At 37.5% G+C, this 25714-nt stretch overlaps 1 protein-coding gene across 5 annotated transcripts in view; it reads right to left on the bottom strand.

The window, feature by feature from the left end:
- The window catches only part of LOC113051302 (calcium/calmodulin-dependent protein kinase type II delta 1 chain), a 124386-nt gene extending 101390 nt beyond the window's left edge, over positions 1-22996 (bottom strand). For all 5 annotated transcript variants that reach the window (XM_026214914.1, XM_026214917.1, XM_026214913.1 and 2 more), the window contains exons 1-2: positions 22703-22996; positions 22175-22269 (exon numbers count right to left, since the gene is read on the bottom strand). In XM_026214914.1, the coding sequence (XP_026070699.1) occupies positions 22175-22269; positions 22703-22764 (157 nt within the window). In that variant the 5' untranslated portion in view covers positions 22765-22996. The remainder of the gene's footprint in view (positions 1-22174; positions 22270-22702) is intronic.
- Positions 22997-25714: the final 2718 nt, after the last annotated feature.

Genomic DNA, 25714 nt, shown 5'->3' with positions numbered 1-25714 from the left:
AAGATAACCAACCAACCAACTTGTTCACACAACAGCTTTCAACATTAACACCAATAGAACAATTATTGACAATTTTAATTCGAAGAAGAGATTGTCAAATTTATTGTTCGTGATTGGAATGCAACGCTGGACATCACATGTAAACCCAGGAGATCAAGTTAAATACTTGCATTGACTTCCCCCCCAGCCAGTGAAACCAGACTGAAATTCCTAAGGGGGAAGGGCTTTAAACCTTTGTCTTCACAGAAAAGTCCTTTGCCAGAGAATGGCAAAGAAACCCTTTTTATACATTATATATGGACCAGAATGAACTCAAAAAAGACTTATGAATGAATCATTCCATTGCTTAACTCCATATTCATTTACGTGTAACCCACACATTTGACTATCATGTATAATCACTTATTGTGTATGTCTTTTGATAACTATAGGATACCTAGTCATGTCTAGTATTCAAATAATCGCATTTTCTTGCTTGATATTGTCCTGACAATCATTTATTTGTAAAATATATCATAATCATGTTATAGGAATCATGTCCAAAATTAGACCCTGTGAGGCAAGAACCACATGCTTGGTAAGATAAACAATGATTTATGATACCCCAGACCCCAGGACCATATCTGATTGGTCAAGGCAACATTTGAGGGGTGGCCAACAAGGAAGTTTAAAAACTTTGGACACGATTAAATCTTGCTTTTAGTTCTAGTCTAGCTGCTGCTATTAGCCATGTCGGCTTTTAGTCTAGCATTGCTTGTGCTATCAGTCATGCCTGCTCTTAGCTTTTAGCTTTGCTACATAGCTTTAGCTTGTAGCATCTAGCCATGCGGCTAGTCATCATGGTTCTTTGAGCGCGGTTCCAGCGTGCCTGCCTGCTGCTACTTATGCCACAATGAGAAGGAACACAACCTAGTCTCGTCAAACTTTATTTCTTTCCTTTTCCGTTTGAGAGTTTCGTGTTCTGAGTTAAGTTTTGTAACGTCCATTCAACTTCAACCAGCGAACACGACTCTGCACTTTCAGCCAACGCCCAGCAACCACGGGCTTCCCAAGACGTCACTTCACTACTGAACTTCAAGCCAATCAGCGACACCGGGATACCCTTTTCAACTGGAGTCCCTTTCACAGCAAACGAAGGCAACGTATTCCCAGATATTTGTTGTGCTGGTGTATCTAATATAATTTTAACCCCATTGAGGAACTCAATGCGAGCGCTAATTACGTGATTGATGGTTGTTCCTGTCTATGCAATTTAACGTATTGCTGTTAACTTGGGATTCCATATTTCCATTCTCTTAAACTCATCTTTCCCTAACTTTCGACCTTCCTGCAACTTGTGTGAATGTGTGTGTGCGTGCGTTTATGTGTTAGATTAGTTTATATGTCTTAGATTTATCTAATAAAGCCTTATTCATATTGAAAAGAGAAGTATCTTGTGTTTTGTGCTTACAAGTTAATGTCTTAAACTGCCGATCTTGTTACTGTGCTAATTGATAGTGTTTTCACTATAGTTTGGATATTAGTATCCAGCGCAGATTTGATGTTAAACGGCTCGTTCACTGAACCGCAGGCGCGTCTCCGTGAACAGCCGTGAAACAGTGATTCTGTTCAAATTCCCTTTAAAATCTTAAATGATTCCCTTTGAGCTAAATTGACCTGTTTCCCTTACATTTATAATGGTGGAGAATGATTGCGGGCAGTTTAATCTAAATTGTGAGCATAAACCAAGTTATTTAATCTTTGATTTTGCTAAAGGAATGAAAGATGAGAAGCATGCGAGACCTGAGTATGTGTGTGTGACGCGTGACGTAAGCAGCGCGCGCCCTCCCGCTTGAATGAAAGGAGCTAGAGGAGACTTTAACTCGAGTCCGTCTCCCCGTTGTTAACAGCAGTAAGTGAACTTAAAAGTAAACATCTGAGAACGTACAATAAGGTAGAAATTGAGCGTGTTCCTCATTTGTGTAATGCCTTGTTTTATAGCTGATTTGATTTCACTGCGTGTTCCAGTGTCTCAAACGCTATCTCAGTCACTGTTTGCTGAACGGAGCTAAACTGTTAGTGTTCAAAAGGGATATAAATCGGTGAATAAAGAATAGTTTTGAGCGGGTTCCTCAATCTATTTATCAAAGTCCCCGTATTCATATTTCATATAGTTTGATTGCCAGTGCGTGTTCCACTGCCGAATCAAATTTGATTCGACTCCCCTAAGTTAACGTTAAACATTAGAGAACAATGTTTGCCCATTTGTATCCGTTCACAAAGTGAGTGCAATCTCGCGTAACACTGCGTGTGTCTGAGAGTAATTTGAATGGGAGTGTTTTAAAAGGTTGATCAAGTAAATTTTAACTGTGTACCAACAGCGAAGGAAAACTTTTATGTTTGTGTCCAGAAAAACTGGCACGGAGAATCAAATTGCTGAGATTGATATAATAACTACAGCAGGAAGCTGCTATTTGATTTAAGATAAATTTAACTCTATACAAACTGAGAGTTTAAGTGCCACATCGCAAAACCAACTGAAAGGCGGTGTTGTTATTTGTACAGTGTTGAAATGAGCCGACATTTCATGTAACATGCTTAACTGTATTTGCAACAATGCAACGATTCATGTGCTAATCCACCAGAATGTGTTTTGGTTGCCATAGTGACGACCGTGACCCGGAAGCCTAACGTACTTCCGGAGCAACTCTGAACTGTGCACGCGCAGCGCACAAACTCTGCGGTGCCGCTAAGCTAACGAAACCATTGCATTTACATTGAAGTCTATACTAAAGCCACTAGCCTCAAAGGTTAGCCGTTAGCATTACCATCCAGTGGTAGAATAATGTGTGTTTGGGCAACGCTGACGTGATTTAACCATTTTAAACATCTTAACTAACACTTGTTAGTCTCTTTCTTCTTATCGCTCTCTTTTCTCACTAGACCACTTATTTTCATTTTACTAGAAAGGGAAATACTGACTCACAATTATTAATTGTCAAATTGAAATTTAATTGAAACATTAAATTTATTTTGAATAATTTAAAATTTCCCTCTCAGATCATTTCATATGATCTTTTATTTCTAGTATTCTCTTTTGGGTCTAATTATTTTAGGAATGAATAAGCCTTGAACTTTGGAAGTTAGAGTAAACTTATTCTTCCTAATTTATTTATTACCCATCTGAATATATACTATTCAGACCTTTACTTATTTGAATGCGTTTTACCCCTCTTCCTGTTTTGGTTATACACTTAACCACTATTGTTTTACGTATTGATTTCCTCTTTTTAATTTCATGTTTGCATATTGTGCCCATTTATTAATTTTTTTTAATTTTCCTATTTCTTACCATTTCTTTTGTGTATCCTAGCCTGGGAACGACAAACCTGAGCCCTGAAAGGAGACATTGTTATCCCTCACTACGAGTTCAAATAAATTAGAAAGACAACTCTCTTTCACTTAAAGTTTATTTTGTTTGATTAGTTGTGCAGCAACTAACACAACGCTCTCCTTGTAGTTGAGATAACCGCTACTGAGACTTACCATCTCCGTCCTCTCTCTCCTTTACTTTCCTCTTCTCTTTTTACATTTGTAGGACATGTAAGAACCATCAATCAATTCTAAGTGAAGTAAATACACAATCGTGCCAAAGACAACGAATCATCCTTATGAATTTGATTGTAATCATCCTCTCATTTGTTCTTCCTAACCTCCCTACATTTGGAAACGCAATCCAAGTTTTAGCATCTCATCCATCGTTGAGATCAATTTAATAGAGATACGTGTTGTGCAACTGTCACCTTCGCTGACTCCCTGGTGAGCGGTCCAAATGAAAGGTGTACGGTGTCAATCCTGTCAGACTAAGAAAAGAGATATCAGAATTATTATTGTATTCTTTTGTCCAAAGCAAGAAATATAATAATATTGTTTTACGTTTTTGATAACATTTAATTGGAAAAAATAATTTTCCTCATTTGAAAAACAGAAATTTTGCTTGTCATTTAAATTTGTTTTTCACCTCTGTCTCTCTTTTCCTCTTCCTCATTAGAGTGACAAAGTCTTCGGATCTCTAGTCTACTTAGACACCCTGAGACCAACACAGTCATCACCACATTTCACTAGTGGTTCACAATCACTGATACAACACTTAGTTGTCCCACCACACATAGGCTTTTACTCCACACAGATCTGTGTCAGTCTCTCTTCTCCCCTGCGCGCCAACATGCCGCAGACTGCAGACCCCATTTCCCATGGGGAAGATGTGAACATTTGGCTGAGAGGCATAACAGACAGCCTCACTCCAAAGACATTTGAACTGTTATTATTTTTAATAATAATCCTAATCCTGAGAAGATTCCTGACACAATATTCAAGCCAGAACAACAACCACGAGGAGCTAGTCAAGATCACGAGCTCACTAAGCTATGCCTTCACAACCCAGCTGAAACTGAGCGACAAGCACATCACCCACCTTCAAGAGGAGCTGACACGTGCTCAACGTCGCATAGACAAGCTGGAAGTGAAAGTTCAAAATCAACTCAAAGCACCCAGCGAGAGGGAGCAGGATACAACAGAACAAGTTATGAAGCTCCTAGCAGCCCTGGCAGCAGCTCAGCTCGACCAGCAACATGCAACGGCTGCTCAGGAAGACCTGGTAAACAGACTCCAGTATGCCGAACAGCTACTAGAGAAAGCCAAGATAGACATCAGAAACAAGAATTCTGAAAATAGTGCTTTGAAAGACCACCTTGAAAGGTACAGAACTGAAACGGACAATCTGACCCAACAACTAGACGATACCAACGATGAGCTCTACATGGTCAGAAAAGAACTCCAAAATGCTTACAAGCACAAACTAGAGCCAAGTAAAGAGAAACCTCTCTTAGCCTCATCACTGCTGAGCAGAGCAGAGTCCCACGTCCAAGAACTGGCATATGATAAAAGGAGCGAAGGGCCACAACCCAAAACCTCACCTGCCTTCACCACACAACCCTTTCCTGCCAACGAAAGAAAACCTCCCGTCTAAGGCCTTGAAGCTGCACACGGGATGACAATCAAAGACCTCAACAAGCTGTCTAAAAACATCAGCAGGTTCAACCCGAACTCCACAGAGAGCCCCGACATCCAAGCTTACCTGCGAGATATCGAATTTCACCTGGAAGTGAGACCTCATGTGACTGACAGAGACTGGTTATACCTCCTTAGAGCCACGTCCAGTCCCGAGGTACGAAACTTTCTAGATCGACAGCCCAGTCAAACCAAGTCAAACTACCAGCGACTTCGTGAGGTCCTGATTAAAGAGTTTACAGACCCAGAGTCTGAACACGGACTGTTAACTGCCTTGGAAACCAAACAAGGTCGTCAAGAGACTCCACAAGCTTACTACAACCGACTCCGACAAGCCTACTTTGGTGCACACAACAACTCTGACCTTGAAGAGGATGTGAACTTCAAAAGCCTCTTCCTAAGAAATCTGCACCCTGGAGTCAGTCACCATCTAGGTGTCATGGCCTGTCCGAACTCCATGACCATCCAACAGTTGCGTGACCTAACACAGAAGGCCTATAACAAGCAGAAGTTGGCCTCAAAGAAAGGTAACAAAACATCCACACTCTTGAACTCTGTCAACAAAGACTCAAGCCTTGCACTGGATGACACCCAGTGGCATCACAACACCAGAGTCTTCCATCAAGAGCACAGAGAACGTGACGCCCATATCCACGACCGCTTTCAGCCCAACTGCTGGAAAAATCCATGGGACCAGCCACGCTTCTCAAGAAACCAAAAGGATAACATCTGGAAACCTAACCAGATATCCAAAGGTAATCAGCTGACTCATCCAAGAGCAACTCGTGTGGGTAAGCGACAACAAAACCCACCTCAGCACCACTCAGACATGCACAGTGCTGAGTATGCACAAGAACATAACCGCTTACCATTAGAAGACACGGAACAAGTCATGGAACAACTAAGAGAGTTCCTTCAAGACAATTTACATGCATATGACCACAAAGTTGAGTCATGCTCGCTGTGACCAGCGACAGAACGGAAGGCCGGTGATCACCTGGTGCACCACATCAGAGATGACAAGCACCTGTTCAACAACAACCCAGAATGAACAAGTCTTTCACGGCCAACTGTTGATGAAAAATCTGAGGTACTAAAGGACATCACCTCAGTCACTAACAAACTGTCAAATGAACTCCAACTCCAAGTTCCAAATTCCCTGTCTGTGCAACAGCAACCACCAGAGCACAGAAGGTCAGAAAGTCTGCTACAGCCAGAAGGCATCACAAGAAGAATGCAACATAGGAGACAAGTTTTGCAACTCAGCTTCACACAGCCATGCCAAACTGCCTCCGACTGTCTGCTAAAGAACTTCCTGCCTTGCTGGACTGACCCCTCATTAGACCATGGACACGCCCTCATCCAAGCCAAGGATGCTGAGAGCCAGTCTTAAGTGACATGCTAGAAAAAGGGGGAGACAACACAGACTTGAACAGATCTGACCACACATGCACTACACCAGTAATACACAACATTACCTACACCCAGAGGTAAACACATCTACTGATAACACAGTCAACAAACATATTCTTCCCACAGGTAGAATATCCAACTTTTAGCGTAACAAAGTTACACATACCCACCATGAAGAAACGTGCAGCCATCCTCACAATAGGTAGAACACCTGACACTAAGTTAAGGTTCACGACACACTAGCTGCACCTGACATCCTAGCTCAATAGTAGTTGTAACACATGCTAGGAAAACCCACAGCAGCCTTGTTTTGTTTTGTTCTTCTTTTACCTATCCTTCTCCTTCCCCTCTTTCCTGAGTAGGTGAAACGCCTAGACACCCTGCGAGGGTCGAAGGTCTGATATTAGGATTGACTCGCAACACCTAATATCCGCCAGCCACTCTAAACTGAATGGAAGCCAGAGAGCTCCATGCATGATAGGTCAATTCATTGAATTGAAAATGAAATTACTAGAAAACTAATGGTAAACATGTAAAGTAAGACAACCTAGAAGAACCAAACAAAGTTAACCACAAATTTGATTGATGAATCAAAATAAAAACAATTTCCAAGACGATCTAAACTATCCTCAATGTGCTAAACTACATTGACTAATTGAACTTAACCACGTGTACCTAAATAGCCTGATGCCTGCACCAGTACAGTAACTGTCATGGAGGTGTTGTCTTGCTGTTTGCTGTGTTTGTCTGCTTCTTCTGCCTTTGTTTCTCCAGCGATCGACGATGTCTTCACCTAAACACCTCGCCGATCGAAAGGGGGATATATGTAGCAGAAATGAGTCAAATCAGACAAATCAAAGAGTCTATCAGAGCTGTGTGCATTGAAACATGAGCTGAATTCCTCAGGAAGTCATAAATCAGTTCTAGTGCCACAAGAACCAAGCAAGATAACCAACCAACCAACTTGTTCACACAACAGCTTTCAACATTAACACCAATAGAACAATTATTGACAATTTTAATTCGAAGAAGAGATTGTCAAATTTATTGTTCGTGATTGGAATGCAACGCTGGACATCACATGTAAACCCAGGAGATCAAGTTAAATACTTGCATTGACTTCCCCCCCAGCCAGTGAAACCAGACTGAAATTCCTAAGGGGGAAGGGCTTTAAACCTTTGTCTTCACAGAAAAGTCCTTTGCCAGAGAATGGCAAAGAAACCCTTTTTATACATTATATATGGACCAGAATGAACTCAAAAAAGACTTATGAATGAATCATTCCATTGCTTAACTCCATATTCATTTACGTGTAACCCACACATTTGACTATCATGTATAATCACTTATTGTGTATGTCTTTTGATAACTATAGGATACCTAGTCATGTCTAGTATTCAAATAATCGCATTTTCTTGCTTGATATTGTCCTGACAATCATTTATTTGTAAAATATATCATAATCATGGTATAGGAATCATGTCCAAAATTAGACCCTGTGAGGCAAGAACCACATGCTTGGTAAGATAAACAATGATTTATGATACCCCAGACCCCAGGACCATATCTGATTGGTCAAGGCAACATTTGAGGGGTGGCCAACAAGGAAGTTTAAAAACTTTGGACACGATTAAATCTTGCTTTTAGTTCTAGTCTAGCTGCTGCTATTAGCCATGTCGGCTTTTAGTCTAGCATTGCTTGTGCTATCAGTCATGCCTGCTCTTAGCTTTTAGCTTTGCTACCTAGCTTTAGCTTGTAGCATCTAGCCATGTGGCTAGTCATCATGGTTCTTTGAGCGCGGTTCCAGCGTGCCTGCCTGCTGCTACTTATGCCACAATGAGAAGGAACACAACCTAGTCTCGTCAAACTTTATTTCTTTTCTTTTCCGTTTGAGAGTTTCGTGTTCTGAGTTAAGTTTTGTAACGTCCATTCAACTTCAACCAGCGAACACGACTCTGCACTTTCAGCCAACGCCCAGCAACCACGGGCTTCCCAAGACGTCACTTCACTACTGAACTTCAAGCCAATCAGCGACACCGGGATACCCTTTTCAACTGGAGTCCCTTTCACAGCAAACGAAGGCAACGTATTCCCAGATATTTGTTGTGCTGGTGTATCTAATATAATTTTAACCCCATTGAGGAACTCAATGCGAGCGCTAATTACGTGATTGATGGTTGTTCCTGTCTATGCAATTTAACGTATTGCTGTTAACTTGGGATTCCATATTTCCATTCTCTTAAACTCATCTTTCCCTAACTTTCGACCTTCCTGCAACTTGTGTGAATGTGTGTGTGCGTGCGTTTATGTGTTAGATTAGTTTATATGTCTTAGATTTATCTAATAAAGTCTTATTCATATTGAAAAGAGAAGTATCTTGTGTTTTGTGCTTACAAGTTAATGTCTTAAACTGCCGATCTTGTTACTGTGCTAATTGATAGTGTTTTCACTATAGTTTGGATATTAGTATCCAGCGCAGATTTGATGTTAAACGGCTCGTTCACTGAACCGTAGGCGCGTCTCCGTGAACAGCCGTGAAACAGTGATTCTGTTCAAATTCCCTTTAAAATCTTAAATGATTCCCTTTGAGCTAAATTGACCTGTTTCCCTTACACTTTATAGATTTCAACCTTATTATTTCTTCTTGAGTCTCTTTAACAAGAACTTAGATTAATGTATGAATTGAATAGTGATTGTGTGACCTATATGAGGGAAAAACCAGTGATACCCTTGGTAGTAATATCAAATGATAACCTATATTGATGTCATCAGGATACACATACACCGGTAGGCAGTGGCCCACCTTACCGTGACCACGATGTGGTCACCCAGAATTTATAGTTTACCCACCTCTTTTTTTACCACTACACCTCTGGGAACAAGTAGTGAGTAAATATAACTAATTACTTTTTTAAAGTAACGTTCCCAACAGTGTTTATCATGCAGTCCTAACATGATCCACTATGGTTATATGTATGCTATTCTGCCAGTATGACAGTAAAAGAACAGCTTGAAAAGTGGCCTCATTATTCTGGTCTTTAAACAGTGCACCTCATTATCTTGTCTTCTTGAGCTCTCCTATCTCTCTTAAAATGAGGAGACATTCAGACAGGTGTAATTACTACAGGAACCATCTCTGTAACTCTTCAGAGACCCATTCCACAGCACATCATGTACTAGCTATCCACCTAAATGCACATGATAGACATAATAGGTGTAGAGCCTGTGTTTGGACAGTTCTGTGATGGGTAAAATGTCCATGGTTCACATGGTTATTAATCTGTATGTAGCACAGATGAGACAGTGGTGTGGTAAAGTAGCTTTTGAATAAGCAATGCAATAATATAGATATTTTAGCTGATTTATCTTTGGTTCTGTTATAGTTATAGCCCTCTACTCAGTTTCTCTAAGAATGATTAGTGGCAGTTGGAAGAAACCTGATCTGAATTCAAACTCCTTTTCATTGTGATACTGTAATGTGAGTCTCAAAAATATACTGACATCTTGCACCAATCTAATATCCCAACATGTGCCTTTGTTCTATTATAAAGCCAATCTCACCTACTTTTTTCTATTCTTTTCTAAGTGTTCTGGTTTCAAGAGACAAAAACTTGCTTAACAAAAAAAGTACATTTGAGGGTGGACACACAACCATTGTTAATGAACAGGTTCTCACATAGGACTACAGCTGAGTCTGCCTTATGAGTCTGCCTTTACTGCAAAATGTCATAATTAGTCAAAACACAGTGATAATGCATTTTCTCAAGTTTCTCTTCAATAAAGATGCTTTTTACACAGATTAAAAAAAGCTGCTGCTAAACCTTTTTAATATGTTTGTACTGTTTACAAAAGAATGACTTTTGCTTTCAGATTTGAGATAAACTCGCAAATGGCAGTATTACTATGAACATAAACTGCTACTGTTTTCAGCCTGCATTTTATTGACGCATCACAATTTTATATTTAATCTACTAATTAAAATATGATTAATTTAGTAGATAACTGATATTTATACATTTTGATACAAACATCTTGTTCATAAATATATAAAATAATCTAATAATTAAAAATAATGTGGCATAACACACATCAGCATTCTCTATTTTAACAATACAAAACACAGTAGGCACTGTTGCTTCCATAAGCAATGGCTTTCCATCATTTTACATTTAACATGCCATTCACACATCAGGACCAGTAAACTCTGTGATGTTAGTCATCAGAAAAGACTTTTCACTTTTCACTATACTTTTTTTTCAGACTTCTGAGTGACAGCCTTTAGGGACAAATCACGAAGAATGTGCTTATGCTGAAAGCCCATGTACAAGATGAAAAAAAAAAGCAGCGAGAAATGGTAAACAGTGAAAGTTGTTTGTCTGGGATGTTTACATAAAAAATATTAAAGAGCAGCACATATTAAACACAAATGTGTTGTGTGCAATCAAGTTCTTCATGTAAACAGCACAGAGTAATCACATCATCTTTATAGTTGGCCCAGGCCTCTTACTTCAGCACGTCCAGACCTCATGCGTGCTAGTACGAGTAATCTAGCAGTACCAGTAATCCCAGAAAAACTGCCAAATGATTTACCAAGTATTTTTCCAAAGGCCTTGTTCACACATGCCCAAACGGTAATTCTCTGGAAAAATGTAACAATGATTTAAAGAAACCTAAGAGATTTCTAGATAAATCAGATCTTGTGATATGAAAAAAAACAGCATCCTCTACAAAACATATGACATATTTGTGAATGGAGAGTCTTGGGTTACATAACACTGACATTTGCTGTAGGAAGTCAACTTCTTGGATATAAACAGACATGTTCAAGGCACAAAAAGAAGCTAATCTATGGCTAACACTGAAAGAGGAAAGTAGAAACAGTGTGGGAAGAATGTGTAGAAAAAAAGTATTTAAGAAAATGGCAGAAAAGCATCCTGATTTATACACACTATGCTCGTGGAAAGCCTTTGCTTAAATCTTACCAATGCAAGCATTTGTGCAACACTTGTTTGATGTATCTGCAGCATGTCAGTGCGGAATTCACTGGAGAATGGACGGTTGCCCAAACACAGAGAAGTTGTATGGTTTTTCTGTTTTTGTATTTATGTGCGCCCTAAGCATGTGTAAGCTGTAGTTTTCTCTCTGGTGATCTAATCACTTATGTAAGACTTGGTATGTTTTTGTGTGTTTGTATGAGTGCATGATGCTAAGTTTGTCTGACCATTTTTGAAATCTGTTTAAATAAAATTAAGTAAAAGTGGATATACGTTTGTGTCTTTAAAGTGCATTTATCACACACCTGCAAATAAATTCCAGTAGCATTATGGCATTATGATAATATTTTCTTACGTTGCTTCCACATCATCAGGTGCACTAAGCAATATTTAAAAAACGCACTGACTACAGTGTCAGACCGAGTCCCACACTCGCTGCCAATCAGATTTTAGGGGCGTGTCTAGTAATGAAAGGGAGAAGACAGCACTCATTGAGTGAACAGGATGGATATCAACAGATTAGCTACAGATAGTGAGAAAAGGCAGATAAAACATAGGAACATTTCTGAGGAACAAAACATTAATAAAAATAGTTACGATCAGGCAAGAGGTAAGGACCCACATAAATACTGGAGCAGCTTTCCAACGCTGGAGAGAACTCAAGGATCAGGAAAGCCTGGAATAGAATGCAGCTGGGGGTGTTTGTTTTGCTGCTTTCAAATATCAACATTATTTGGCAAAATTCACTTAGTGCACCTTTAAGTTATTTTGAAGTAACAAAATGTAATAATCTTAAAGTGATTTTACATGGTTACCATACAGGATTTAATTTATTCAATTTTATGCTTTTTGTTACATCGCTTAACTATAAAATTAGCTAGCTAGCTACAAACTGTTCATGAGCAATGTTATACAATGTTATACAATGTTATACACTGTGTTACCATTCCAATGGTACTTTTCTGAGCTTCTCTAGTTGTTTGCTATTGTATGTATTCATGTGAATATTCAGTTAATATCAATCTAATAGACACCACCTGTGCTATCCATCTGTCTAATACATTGGTATTTATGTCCAAAATAAAGGGCCAAATTTAGAGGAACCAGGCACAGCCTGTTCCCCTCTCTTAACTGAAGTATCTTCAAGTAGCCATTAATTTATATTCTTGCTGCTGGATCACTATGAAGTGCCTGTATATGTTTGAAAAGTAATCTAAAAGACACCAAATAGGGTTGGGCGATGTGTACCAAAGCGTGAATCTTAATGCAGAAAGGCACGGAAAACAAATAACAAGTTCTACAGAGCAGTGTTCATTTGGACAGCAAATTATTTTTTTTTTGTCAAGAGCAGTGCCTGATTTTCTGTCTTTCTCTTGTTGTTTGGTTAACAAATTAAACTTCTGTTTAAAATCTGTTTTCTTAATTATTTAAGTCTTAAAATATTTAGCTTTTTTTTCATGAAAACAAATTGTTATTTATATTTTATGCATATTATTTATATAGGCTATACATTTTCCTTAAAGCATCCCATTTTGTCCATGCAGAAACTTGAATGATTGTTGTTGTGGCATCACCATTTAGTGACATCATTGAATGCTCTTGGAAAACATCAGTGTCAGTCACAGCACCTTTTAATTTTTGGTTTGAATCCAGTGATGATTTATTTACAAATTATAAGCTCTGATTATGACAAGTGTAGTATAAAAGCTTTGTTTATTAGAGGAATAATAGGTTAGCTGAAAAAAAAGTTACATCGATCATGCTTTGGATGCCGTTTGAGACCATATAGCCTACATTTATGCGGCCTTGTTCTGGTTGGCCATTTGGTCACGAATATCCACAAATTCAGTTCCACAAAGTTTCTTTTCCTAAATCATCACCATCTAACCCTCAAATTTTGCTGTTTATTATCACATAATCACAGTTTTCGCACCTCTTACTGTGGAAAATGTAGGAAGAGAAATTTATTTCTTCGATTTATTAATTTATTCCCTTATTTCTGTTAAATCATGGGTTATTTAAGGAACCATATTAAAGAAACATGGAGGTTTTGCGCACAAGCCGCACACAGCCCAACATTAAATCGGTTAATCGACCATCAGTAGCTTTAATCGATTTCATCTTTTATCGACAATTAAGCGATCATCAATTAATCGTTGACATCCCTACTCTGTAGTATAACGTCCCTGTGGTTGCGAATCTCGAAAGTGAAAGTATAATGAAAGTTTCAGTTCAGACATAGCAAGTAAAATGGAAATATTTGAGCACCCCTGCATATTCCATCATGTTTTCAGAGTTATCTGGTTTCATGTCTGCCTTTAAACTCCTCTAAACATCACAAGAAAGTGAACCATTATTTAAAAATGCTAGTCAAACAGCCTCTTCTGGTCTAAGTGGGTGGTTAATTTCCAAAATTGGCAAATAAGAGGACCACAGTTCATGTTTATCATCAAATGTCTGGCTTTGCAACACTACCAGCTCCTTGACTTAGGGAACCTCTTGCACAAGTACACAAAAGGTTTCAAATTTCAGCATCCATCCTCCTAGCATTTACATAGTTATTTACAATGTGATGCATAATATGTATTTTAAGCCTGACATTATCTACTGTTTTCCACAAATGTTTAAATCTGGCTGCTGGCATCAGTATCAAATAACCTTTTCGCCATAACAGCTGTGTACTATCAATATTCTACATCTAACAAGGACTCTGAATAATATATCAGGTAAAGTACAGGTCAAATCTATATTGGTCATTCAATTTAAGACAGATTCATTGTTATAGTCAACCCAAATATGTCAGTTAAAACAGCTTGCACACATTTTTTATAAGTAATGATACATTTACCTGAGGAAAGCCATTCAATACCCATAATTTGATAGTTAGCAAAAACAAATAACTATGGAGAGCAGCAATTTTCTCAGTAATTGTATTGCACAGGAAAGTGTTTTTTTTTAATACTTAACCTGTTTAGTGATGTCTGTCTAATTTTATATTTAAATATATATATAAAGCTTATGTTTGTAAAATGGCACTGTTTTTTAAATATCTGAATTCTAGTGAAACTGGCAATATCTTATGGTTGCTCTTAAAGGCTGAAGAATTCTAAATGAACGGTTTTTATTTTGACATAAAAATACAACAAACAATATTGTTTAAATGTAGAGTGTCAATTTTGCATGCAAAACTCTCTCACTCTCAGCAAAGCACTTTCACACTAGAGTTTACGGTACATCAAATACAGGTAGGTGCACTGCGCATCCATTGAGATGAATAGACAAATAGCACAGATTGTTTGAAGGCGAGTGAAACTCTGAAGCGCTCAGAGTGTTTGGCAACTAAAAATATATCTGTGCGAAACTTAAACTTAGCTTTCAAATCATACACTGGCAAGGAAAGTCTAAGAATTTATTAGCCAATGGCTAATGTTAGACATCATTTAGTTGTTTGAAAACTTACTCTCATTGTAAAGGGTTGAATAGAAACAAACTGAAATCAGAATCCAGTCAAGACCATGTGCATCAGAATCTACTGATTTGTGAAATATGTGTCAATACCCAGAGCTATTAAGAAAAATATGACACTTTGGTGACCATACAGTAGACTGGTGGACAGTATTCCTCTGTTCTCATACTGTAAACGTGCATGCTCAGAAAAAGGGAACATATAACAGCCATAAAGAGATTGTGGAGTGTGGTTAGGGCTGTGCGATTAATCGAAATCAAATCACAATTTTGAGACATTGCGGTTTTCCAGTCACAAAGCCTGCAATGTGGGCGTGATATTACTCTCTTCCTGAGCACATGCATGGCTGAAGACCTTGAGTGGCAGCCTTACAAAGTGAGCGCACCTCCATTCTCCCCAATCAGCACTGCTCTAGCCAACTGCATAAAGACCCACCATTAAACAAACAAACAAACAGAAGGTTGGAGAGAGAGTGTGTGATTATGGCATCTACTGGGTCAGATCGATAGTTAGGCAAATTAATACCGAAGAAAAACATATAATATGCGATTACTTCGGCTTTGAAATGAAAGACACCAAACAAAAAAGGTAACATTAATTTGCCAGAGCTGTGTCACAAGAACACATATCAAGAGCTACATTAAATGTTCCGCTTTCAGTACTGGAGAATAAAATATATATTCTAAGATGTTTTTATTAGTACATGAACGTTATACTGCACATTTTACCTCCCCAACAGATTGCAAGTTTGAGTCTCGGGCAGGCATTTTAGGTGGGGGAGAGAATGTACAGCGCTCTCTCTACCCTCAACACCATGAGTGAGGTGCCCTTGAGCAAGGGACCGAACCCCCAACTGCTCCCTGGGCTCCGCAGCATAAATGGCTGCCCACTGCTTCTGGTGTTTGTGGTGTGTCCACTGCTGTGTGTGTGCGCAATTTGGACACTTGGTTGTATGTCATGTCACTTTCACTTTTGCTATTCCCAATTCAGAAGACCACACACTCAACCTGTGTCTCTGAATGCTTGTCATACTCACTCCTCAGCCTGTCTCGTAAGCCTGGCTCCACACCACAAGTCTCCACTAGCGTATCTGGCAATATGGACGTGTAAATTCAGTCTAACTGCTTTTCTAATTTAACTTGGATGAAATTAAACATTCAGCACATTTTCCACTTGTTCTTAAGATCCCAAATAATTGATTAAAGTAATACAGTAATACAGATATATATATATATATATATATTTGAATTGGAGAACACACTGTAGGTTTTGCAATTGCTTCTGATTTTGGAGGGAGTAGCCTTTTAAAGATCAACTTTATAAAATAGCATCAATATGTTGTGGATGGCCAATTCTTTATGTTATGTAGCTCTTGTTTAATGGGATTATTCTCTTAACAAAGCTTTGTAATCTCCTCTAGAATCCTGAATTATCTTGGCCAATCTCCAAGTCAGTTTACTGATGACCACTTCAGCTTTTGATCCTAGCTGTCATTCTTGGAATTTCTCTATGCATGGTTTCTCTAGTCTCCACTGCTTTCCCAACATCAATTCTTAAAGATCCCATTTAATGAAACTATGACCATGTCAAAATACTCCAGACTAGGGAGCACCTTTCACTTATACAAATGTTCTGAACATGTTATTCATGGCAGGAAAAAAGGGTTATAAATTACTCTAGAAATTACTATGCTAGTACAGCATTAATAATTGATCTAACAACTAAAATGGCTGAATTATAAATTTGGAATTTTATTTTACTCTTTGCTGTCAGTCCAGTGGTTTTCACTTGATGAAATGGAACCGAATTAAAGAACTAGGAATTGATTTTATTTTTTAATTACCACTGAGAGTTAAGACAAAACAAGCACACATGATACCGCAACAATGCATATATTCACTTGGGTAGAGACATGTGCATTTAGACTGTCAAAGCCCAAGCAGGATTACTGAAATCAAAGGAGCTTAATGCTATTTATTTTAACACAATACTGCATCAGTCTTTATGGCCTACTACCTTTGCAAAAGAGAAAAAAAAGAGGGAGAGATTGATTTAGAATCACCATGCCAATAAATCCCTGTGGTGAGAGTTCTCCAACTAGAGATCCTTTAACATTAAGAGTACAAACCCAGAGTCAAGAAGAGGGAATCCCGGAGGTGACCTTCAGTGGATGATGAAAATTAAATGGGCTTCTCTTGCTATCCATCTCCATCTCTAACACACATTTAAACTTTGCACAGACACACATTCTCACATATCATTCCCTATATATATATATATATATATATATATATATATATATATATATATATATATATATATATATTGTAATAATAAAATCTTCCTAATCATTGGGAAGAAGGAGGCGGGAACCAGCGCACAATCCAAAATGACACTTTAATAGTTCAAAATAAACCCAAAACTGTGCACCAGCCCCTCACGGACGACTGGTGCGCTCAAATAAAAACCAAAACATAAAATAAGGCCCAGGCCTGGTCCTCTCTCGTCCTTCACTATCGTCGCTCCAGTTTTATATCCTTCCATCTCCTACGTGGGACTTATATATATATATATATATATATAAAACATACTGATTGGAAAAGATATATATGTACGCACACAATGTGAGGTTTTAACCGTGCGATTTTATGCTAGTTATGCCATTTCAATGTTTGTATCACTTCGCTTGCAGGATTTCTCAGTGCGCATCATGGTGGTGAAGCAAACTCACTATAATTTCACAAATACTGTTGATTTAGCAAAGAATATATATATATTCTATATATATATATATATATATATATATATATATATTCGGGATGCCGAAATTAATCATTTCTTTGATACATTGCGATGCAAACGAGGACAATTCAGTATCAGTTCAGTAATAGACCATAACTGATTATAACATAATGATGCTTTTCTGATGTCATTTGTCTCACATACGTGCTTTGTCCCGGTAGCATACATTAGGCACATTTGGCTTGAAGCTCAACTGAGCTGAATGATTAGTGTATGACATCAAGTACCGTGATGGGGAAGTCGTGGCCTAATGGTTAGAGAGTCGGACTCCCAATAGAAGGGTTGTGAGTTCTAGTCTCGGGCCGGATGGAATTGTGGGTGGGGGGAGTGCATGAACAGCTCTCTCTCCACCTTCAATACCACGACTTAGGTGCCCTTGAGCAAGGCACTGAACCCCCAACTACTCCCCGGGTGCCGCAGCATAAATGGCTGCCCACTGCTCTGGGTGTGTGCTCACAGTGTGTGTGTGTGTGTGTTCACTGCTCTGTGTGTGTGCATTTCGGATGGGTTAAATGCAGAGCACAAATTCTGAGTATGGGTCACCATACTTGGCTGAATATCACGTAACTTTTCGTGAGTGATAAGAGAGCAGACGGATCCTATGCTTTCGTGGTAGATTTCATACAATCATCATGCGAGGTTGCACTTCAAATTGAATGTGCCTAATGGTGGAGGGAGGCGAGACGTAAGCATGAGTAATTAAAAATGCTCCAACTACTTTAAAAGCCGACATCTGGTCACATTGCTGTTTTCATGAACAATCTGAGCATGACCTGGAGAATAAAAACGCTGCGTGTAAATCATGTCATGCACAATGAAATATTTAGGGGGTAGGTATGGGCAAACGAAGCCTCGTGAAGCACTGAGGCTTTCCTCTGATTGTTTCGGGAAAAGATTGAGGATGCAGTGCATCATAAATGCATTGTAATGCATCTGGATATCGAATTGAACTGAATCAATGAAATGATAATCGTAACCAAACCATGAGACCAGTGTAGGTTCAAACCCCTAATATATGTATATATATACACACACACAGACACACACACACACACACACAGACCATTAGAAGGTGAAAAGATAAGTCAATAGTAAAGACTTTTATATTGAAAGGGACTGAAACAAAGTTGTAAACAAGGACATTATTTTTTAACAATACATTGTAAGACACAACCAAAAAATGCAATGACCAGCATTTACCTCAAAACCATCTTAACCACTTAAACAGATACTACGACAAAGGCATTGTTTTCCTCGGAGGACATTCAAACAGTTTGTTATTTTGAATATGAGATTGACCTGAATAATAAATGTTTTATAGATGCAGGTAATCACACTCACTCAGTAAATTTTTCTCTCATGATAATTTACTCTTTTCAATGATTTTAGCATACAGCTTCTTGCATATAGCTTTGTAGTATTTTACATAAGCTAAAACTTTTACAAATAATGGCTTCAATAAAGCAACTCGGTGTTCTTTCGTTACTAGTTCTATAGTGATGTTTTTGAATTAGTAACAGAAGCTTGATATTCCAGTTGATTAGAGAGTGGAGATGTGAGGAGTGTGTGCAGAAAAGCAGTGTCTATTTTGTCCACAACTAGAACAAACTACAGCAGGTAAGCTGTCAGCTGAGTGGAGATTAACAATATATTGTTCACAATTTGTTTATAATTGATACGGCAAATTGATAATTTATTATCAATATCTTTAGTCTTTTTGCAGTGTTCTGTTAATGCGTTAATCTTTTATTGTGGCCAGCCTAAGGCACACCTGTGCAATAATCATGCTGTCTTATCACATCTTGATATGACACACCTGTGAAGTGGATGGATTATCTCAGCAAAGGAGAATTGCTCGCTAACACAGATTTAGACAGATTTGTGAACAATATTTGAGAGAAATGGGCCTTTTGTGTACATAGAACAAGTCTTTGTTCTTTGAGTTCAGCACATGAAAAATGGGGGCAAAAACAAAAGTGCTGCATTTATAATTTTGTTCAGTGTATATGACAGGATTCCATGTAAAACTTATTTCCTATTAAAAGGTTTTCCCTGGGGTTCCTGTGATGTAATGGCTTCAATGTCAGAAAAGCATACAATTTTTTTCTTGTAAAAAATAAATAAATGAAATAGTTCAACAGAGCATTACAAAAAAAATAAAATAACACAAATTAGCAAATGGTGTCCAGTTAAAGTTATGTTCTGGCCAAAGTGTAACACTTTGAGAGATTTTTACACGAGTCCTCTTTAAAAGAGGTGACTTTAGAAACCTTTTAATTGACCCAAAACTGAAAGAGTCTAGTTGTCTTTGCATTTACATTTCACATACCTGAAAGTGGAGTTATAACATTAAGGTAAAATTTTTTTTTATATATATGTGTGTGTGTGTGTGTATGTATATATGACGATTGTATATTATTATTATTGTTTTTTTATTTTTTTATTGTAATTGTTCATTTTGGTGTTGTTGGGTTTTTTTGGAAGAAAATTTTACATCCAAGTACACCACTCCAACATTTTCTCATACATGTCGACCTTCAGCTTCTACTGTTATATTCTCTGTACACTTCTTAGTGCCCCTCACAGTAACCAAGTGAGGGGTCTCACTTATACACAAAGGACTGCTTTTTCCATTCACCTGACAGTCTATTAAAGACTCAGTATGAGTCAATACTGGGACGCCAAAGCCATCCCACGCTTGCATTCAGCAAACAGCTGCCTCTGAAAGCTCAGCGGGACATAAAACGCAAGGCTTCCATAACACCCCTGGCTTATTATGGTATTGACAGATTGACCCGTGGAGGTCAAAAGAAATAAGAAATGGGCCTGCTCTACAGTGGGTAGCAAGTGATGTCACGAGCTTCTGAAGGTATCTACTACAAGAGATTTCTTTTTAAAAAACATTAAGCCAATTAAAGCAAAGCTACAGTCAAAAGACTATTGTTAATCATGATAAAATAAAAAACAAAAAATGATCAAATGTTACTGTTTTTTTACATAATAAAGATAAACAGCACAAGACCGCCTGCACAGACACAGATCAACAAATGCTTCTTCATCATGGTCCCTTTGGCCCAGCCACTGATCCTTTAGTTAAGGACAGGAGAAGGAGTCACGGGAAGCACAACAGGATCACTGAACTAAGAATAACATTAGGATCCTTTGGATTCATTAGGATTGTCTCAGTAGAGCATTATTTGTTTGTTCGGGTAAATTTCACTATTCGACTATTAGATTTACCCAATTCGACACAGGCTTTGCAAACAAACTTCTACAGAAAAATATAGACTCAAGTACAAAAGTGATGCAGAGATGATATTTGTTGCAGGTTAAACCTGGAAACAAGTTAGCATTTCTAGCATTTTCATGAAGTCAATGGGTTTTTTAGTTCTGAAATAAGTTTTGTAGTTAATACAAGCTCAAAATATATATTCACATTTATTCTATAACAAAATATACATCAGTAATACTTCCAGGCTGTCCTACAAAAATATGTAATCACTGCGGCATTTAATGTATGAAATACTGATCAAAAACTATCCCTTTATAAACAGTGGAGCTGTCAATCACACAGCAAGTTTATCACTGACAGAGAGTTCTGCACTTAAAATCAATGACACTGCAAAATGTCTACACTGCATAATGAGTATATTATTTAAATTTACATTATGTCTGCAAGGTTATGATGAAAGCATTCATGAGAGTGCAGAAATCGTGAGGTCACTGCATTTGTTTGCTCGACAGATAAGGCTTTGATGGGCTACAATGACCAGCGCTGCCATGGGAGTAGATCTAAATGTAATGTTATAATCAGCACATTTAAGGATTAGTTCATCTCAGCTGCTATGATAGTACAGACGTAGTAAATGAGTTAAATTAGTTATTTAATACTTATTTCATATGCAGTAATACTACCCAATCATAGCAGTGGATGATTACTTTGGTGTCCTAAAGAAGACCCGTCCATTTAAACAGTGTTCAAATTAGATGGCTAAAATCAGGGTAGAAATTTCCTTTTATTTTCTAAATTATTAATATCTAAATAAAATTTACAATCAAAATTTATGTAAAAATCATAAGTGCACCTCAGGACACATTGTACAATGTAAAATGTCGTTAATGACCCATTAAATACTTAGGGTTAGGGGTTGGTTCAGCTTAAGCCTAAATATGATAAGTAGCAATAGTGATGCAGTAAAGTTACTGATATACTGATAGTTCTATGTAATTAATGCTTTGGGGCCAAGAACAGCTGTGGTTTTGTACATGTAACTGTGGTTACAATAAAACCACAATAAAACCCTCAATGGAACTATGCTGAACATTACAACATGCAATAATATATTTAGTTAAAGCTACAGATGTAGTAAGAGTTCAACATCATACTCAACTGAACCAGTTGTGTTCATTTCAGCATATGATCTAGGCCTACTCAGCAGAATGAGCTCACCTCTGGCAGACAGCTTTTTGGTGTTGATGATTTTGGCAGCATATTCCTGACCAGTAGAGATTTTCATACATCTTCTCACCACAGAAAAGGCTCCTCTGGAAATCAAAAAGAAAGTTATATATATATATATATATATATATATATATATATATATATATATATATATATATATATAGGGTTATGTTAAATTTTGATTAAATTAAATTATTTTAATTTATCCTTTTTGGGGTATGTAAATATTTCTCTTAATGCAGAATTTTTCTGTTTGTTCTTCACTGTGAAAAAAAAAAAACACGCAGTTTCCTATTTCCGCCAAAAACGGGAAAGACTTATTAAAAAAAGTACAGTATTTAATTGCCAGGATGAAACTCGGCGTCATAACAGCACATGAAAGACGCCGAAAAGAGACTTGCGAACGCAGGTACAGAATCAGGTAGGGACTAACAGGTCACTTTCACTGCATTTAAAACAGACAAGAAAAAACCCGTTTAGGTTGTTATTAGAAGCTTGTGCATAACTAATACTTACTTTCCCAGTTCTTCATACAGCTGATATTCGTCGGTAAACCTGGTGCAGGTTGTTGAAGCCATACTGAGAGCGACAGGAAGAACAATCTGAGCGCAAAAGTGAAATCCGCGGTTACCTCGTCCTATATATCCTCAGCGCAGACTGAAAGTAAAAGTCTCAACGAAATTGCAATGTATAAATCTGTCACTTCAAATCCTCTTGCAGGTGTGAGATGGTGACTGGCACTGTTTTGACACCTATTTGAAGTTGAAGCGCCTCTCCTCGTCTAATCAGAGATGTACGAGTCGTGTCGTTCTTTTAAACTGATTCTTTTTAATGATTCAATCCAACCGATTCGAAACGTGTGTGAATCATTTGCTATGTAAATGTTTCTAGTCACAAACGCTTTAATATATATCCATGAAGAGTGGAAGAGTAGTTATTTATAACGTATAAAAAAATAAAAACCTGTATGAAACCAACGTAAGTAGCCTATTATATATTTTAAAACATTTGCGCGTTTTAAACTAGAAAACAAATATAAATAAGCTATATAAATGGGCTACTGTTAAATGTACCCTAGCTATTTATTTTATGATATCATACAAAGGTTGCATTATATTTTATAATGTCAGATTAGTTTAGTTTTACATTCAAGTTTAAAAAACACGGTTGACACAATTTCACACAGTCATATTAACCATTAAAACATATAGTGATAAAGAATATTATGATATTTAACTTGATTAGTTTCATTGCTTTAAAAAACTAATAAAAAAGGGGGAGCTGTAAAACGCAGTGCGGGATATTACTATTGCTTGATGATTCAAATGAATCTATTTTTGACCGGATCATTCGAACGAACCGATTCGCTAAAATGATTCGAGTTTCCCAACAGTAGGCTACTTAATCTCTCACATCTCGCTTCCTGTTGTAACAGCGGCTGTTGGATCCAGTGTAAGAGCTCTCTCTGGCGGAACAAACACGCGTGTACGAGAGTCTGAAATGACTCAAGTATTTATATCGCAGGAAATTACAGAATGTGCGCGGGAAGACTTGTTGATAGACTGATAACGCTAGCCTAAAATAAGGCATCAGACAGTACTGTTCATCCTTGGGTACTGTAACCTTGGGTTAACAGGGATGACCAATTATCCTATTAAATGACTAATCCTGTAAATCCAGTTGCACATTCTCCTTCATCTCCTATACTGTCTCAAAAATCAATGTGATGATAAAAAGCTCCCTATCCCACCCACCCTTGACTTTTCAGATTAGGTATATTTGTCACTTTTTACTCACCTGAATATTTATCATAGTGTTGTTTTATCAAAGTGAATGCACACACACACACACACACACACACATATTCCTTTTGTCAGTTCTTCACAATGAATAATGAATATTTCCTCTTTTCAAATAACTTTCAGTGAATTATACAAAACTGAAAACCACTGCCCAATATTAAAAAAAAAAAAATATCAAGACAATTTTTATTTGAAGTTAATTCAAAAAAAGATTTTTAAATTACACAATATTAATTTACATCTATGCATTTAGCAGACACTTTTATCCAAAGCGACTTACAGTGGAGTCAGGATATACAATTTTGATGTAATGATCAATAATATTATATTGTCAGAGATTTTAACCTTCATGTTGATAATACAAATGATGCTTTAGGACTTGCATTTACTGACCTACAGGTAATAAACTATTTCGGAATATGGAATAGATCTTACTGATATAGATATCGTACCTCAAAGTGTGCCATGGTAAAACAGTAATACCTACACTCTCAAGAAAGAAACTTGTAGTTTTGCAAATGGAAAAAAAACTAAATTGGACATTTTTAGAATTACATGGAAAAGCAGTAGGCTATGTCCGGCTATAGACAGGCTCTAAAAACTGTCATTGCTGAGCATATCCACAAACTCATAGAAAATAACCAAACTTTCCAAGGTTATTATTTAGCACAGTGGCTAATTTAACAAATAACCAGATGCCACCCGATCTAAATATTCCCTCACAGTTTAATAGTAATTACTTTAATTTCTTAACTGATAAAATAGATAACATCAGAAATACAATAACAAATGTAGATTCTATAGCCTCTAACACTTCAGCTTTATACATCACACCCAAAGATAAACTGCAGTGCTTTACAACTATAGGACACGAAGAGCTAAATAAACTTAAAGGGGGGGGGGGGGGGGGGTGAAATGCTCGTTTTCACTCAATATCCTGTTAATCTTGAGTACCTATAGAGTAGTACTGCATCCTTCATAACTCCAAAAAGTCTTAAGTTTTATTATATTCATAAGATAAAGATAGTCTGTACCGATTTTTCCCGGAAAAACACGACCGGCTGGAGGCGTGACGTGTGGGCGGAGCTAAAGAATCACGAGCACGAGTAGGCTTTTGCGTTGAGAGCGTTTGGAAGTTGTGACATTAACGTGAGGAAAAAAAACATCCAAAACAAACCATGGCTAAAGGCCCGTTCACACCAAGCACGATAACTATAAAGATAACGATAAAGATATATTTCTAAATATATTTCTAAAAATCGTTCTCAATATTAAAGAATAGCAGAGTCCACAACACAACTATAACGATAAAGGCATAGAGAAACGGTATCGTTGGAATCATTTTCAGAACGATTTTTTTCCAGCTGATGAACGATATAAACTTTGATATCCAATCAGAATCCATCCTGCTGTGACGAGCTCGAGGATTTAAAGCGGCAGACGCACGTGCGCTCAGAATAAACAGACAATATCGTTCGCTGGTGTGGACGCTAATATCGTTATCTTTATAGTTATCGTTCTTGGTGTGAACGGGGCTTAACAGTCAGATTCAGCATATATTTATGATCCAGAATCAGATCCAGAAGCTGAAATTTAACAAGAGCAGCATCAGCAACGACGTCTCTATGTGGTATGTACTGAAATTGTATATATTTGCTTAGCGGTTTTGGAAAATGACTAAGTTCCACTTTATGTCTTCTTTTTTTTTTTTTTAAGCTGTACATGT

This window comes from Carassius auratus, chromosome 32, assembly GCF_003368295.1.
Source record: "Carassius auratus strain Wakin chromosome 32, ASM336829v1, whole genome shotgun sequence".
Lineage (NCBI taxonomy): Eukaryota > Metazoa > Chordata > Actinopteri > Cypriniformes > Cyprinidae > Carassius > Carassius auratus.
The sequence above is the reverse complement of the archived record's forward strand: the minus strand, read 5'-3'. Positions and strand labels throughout refer to the sequence as shown.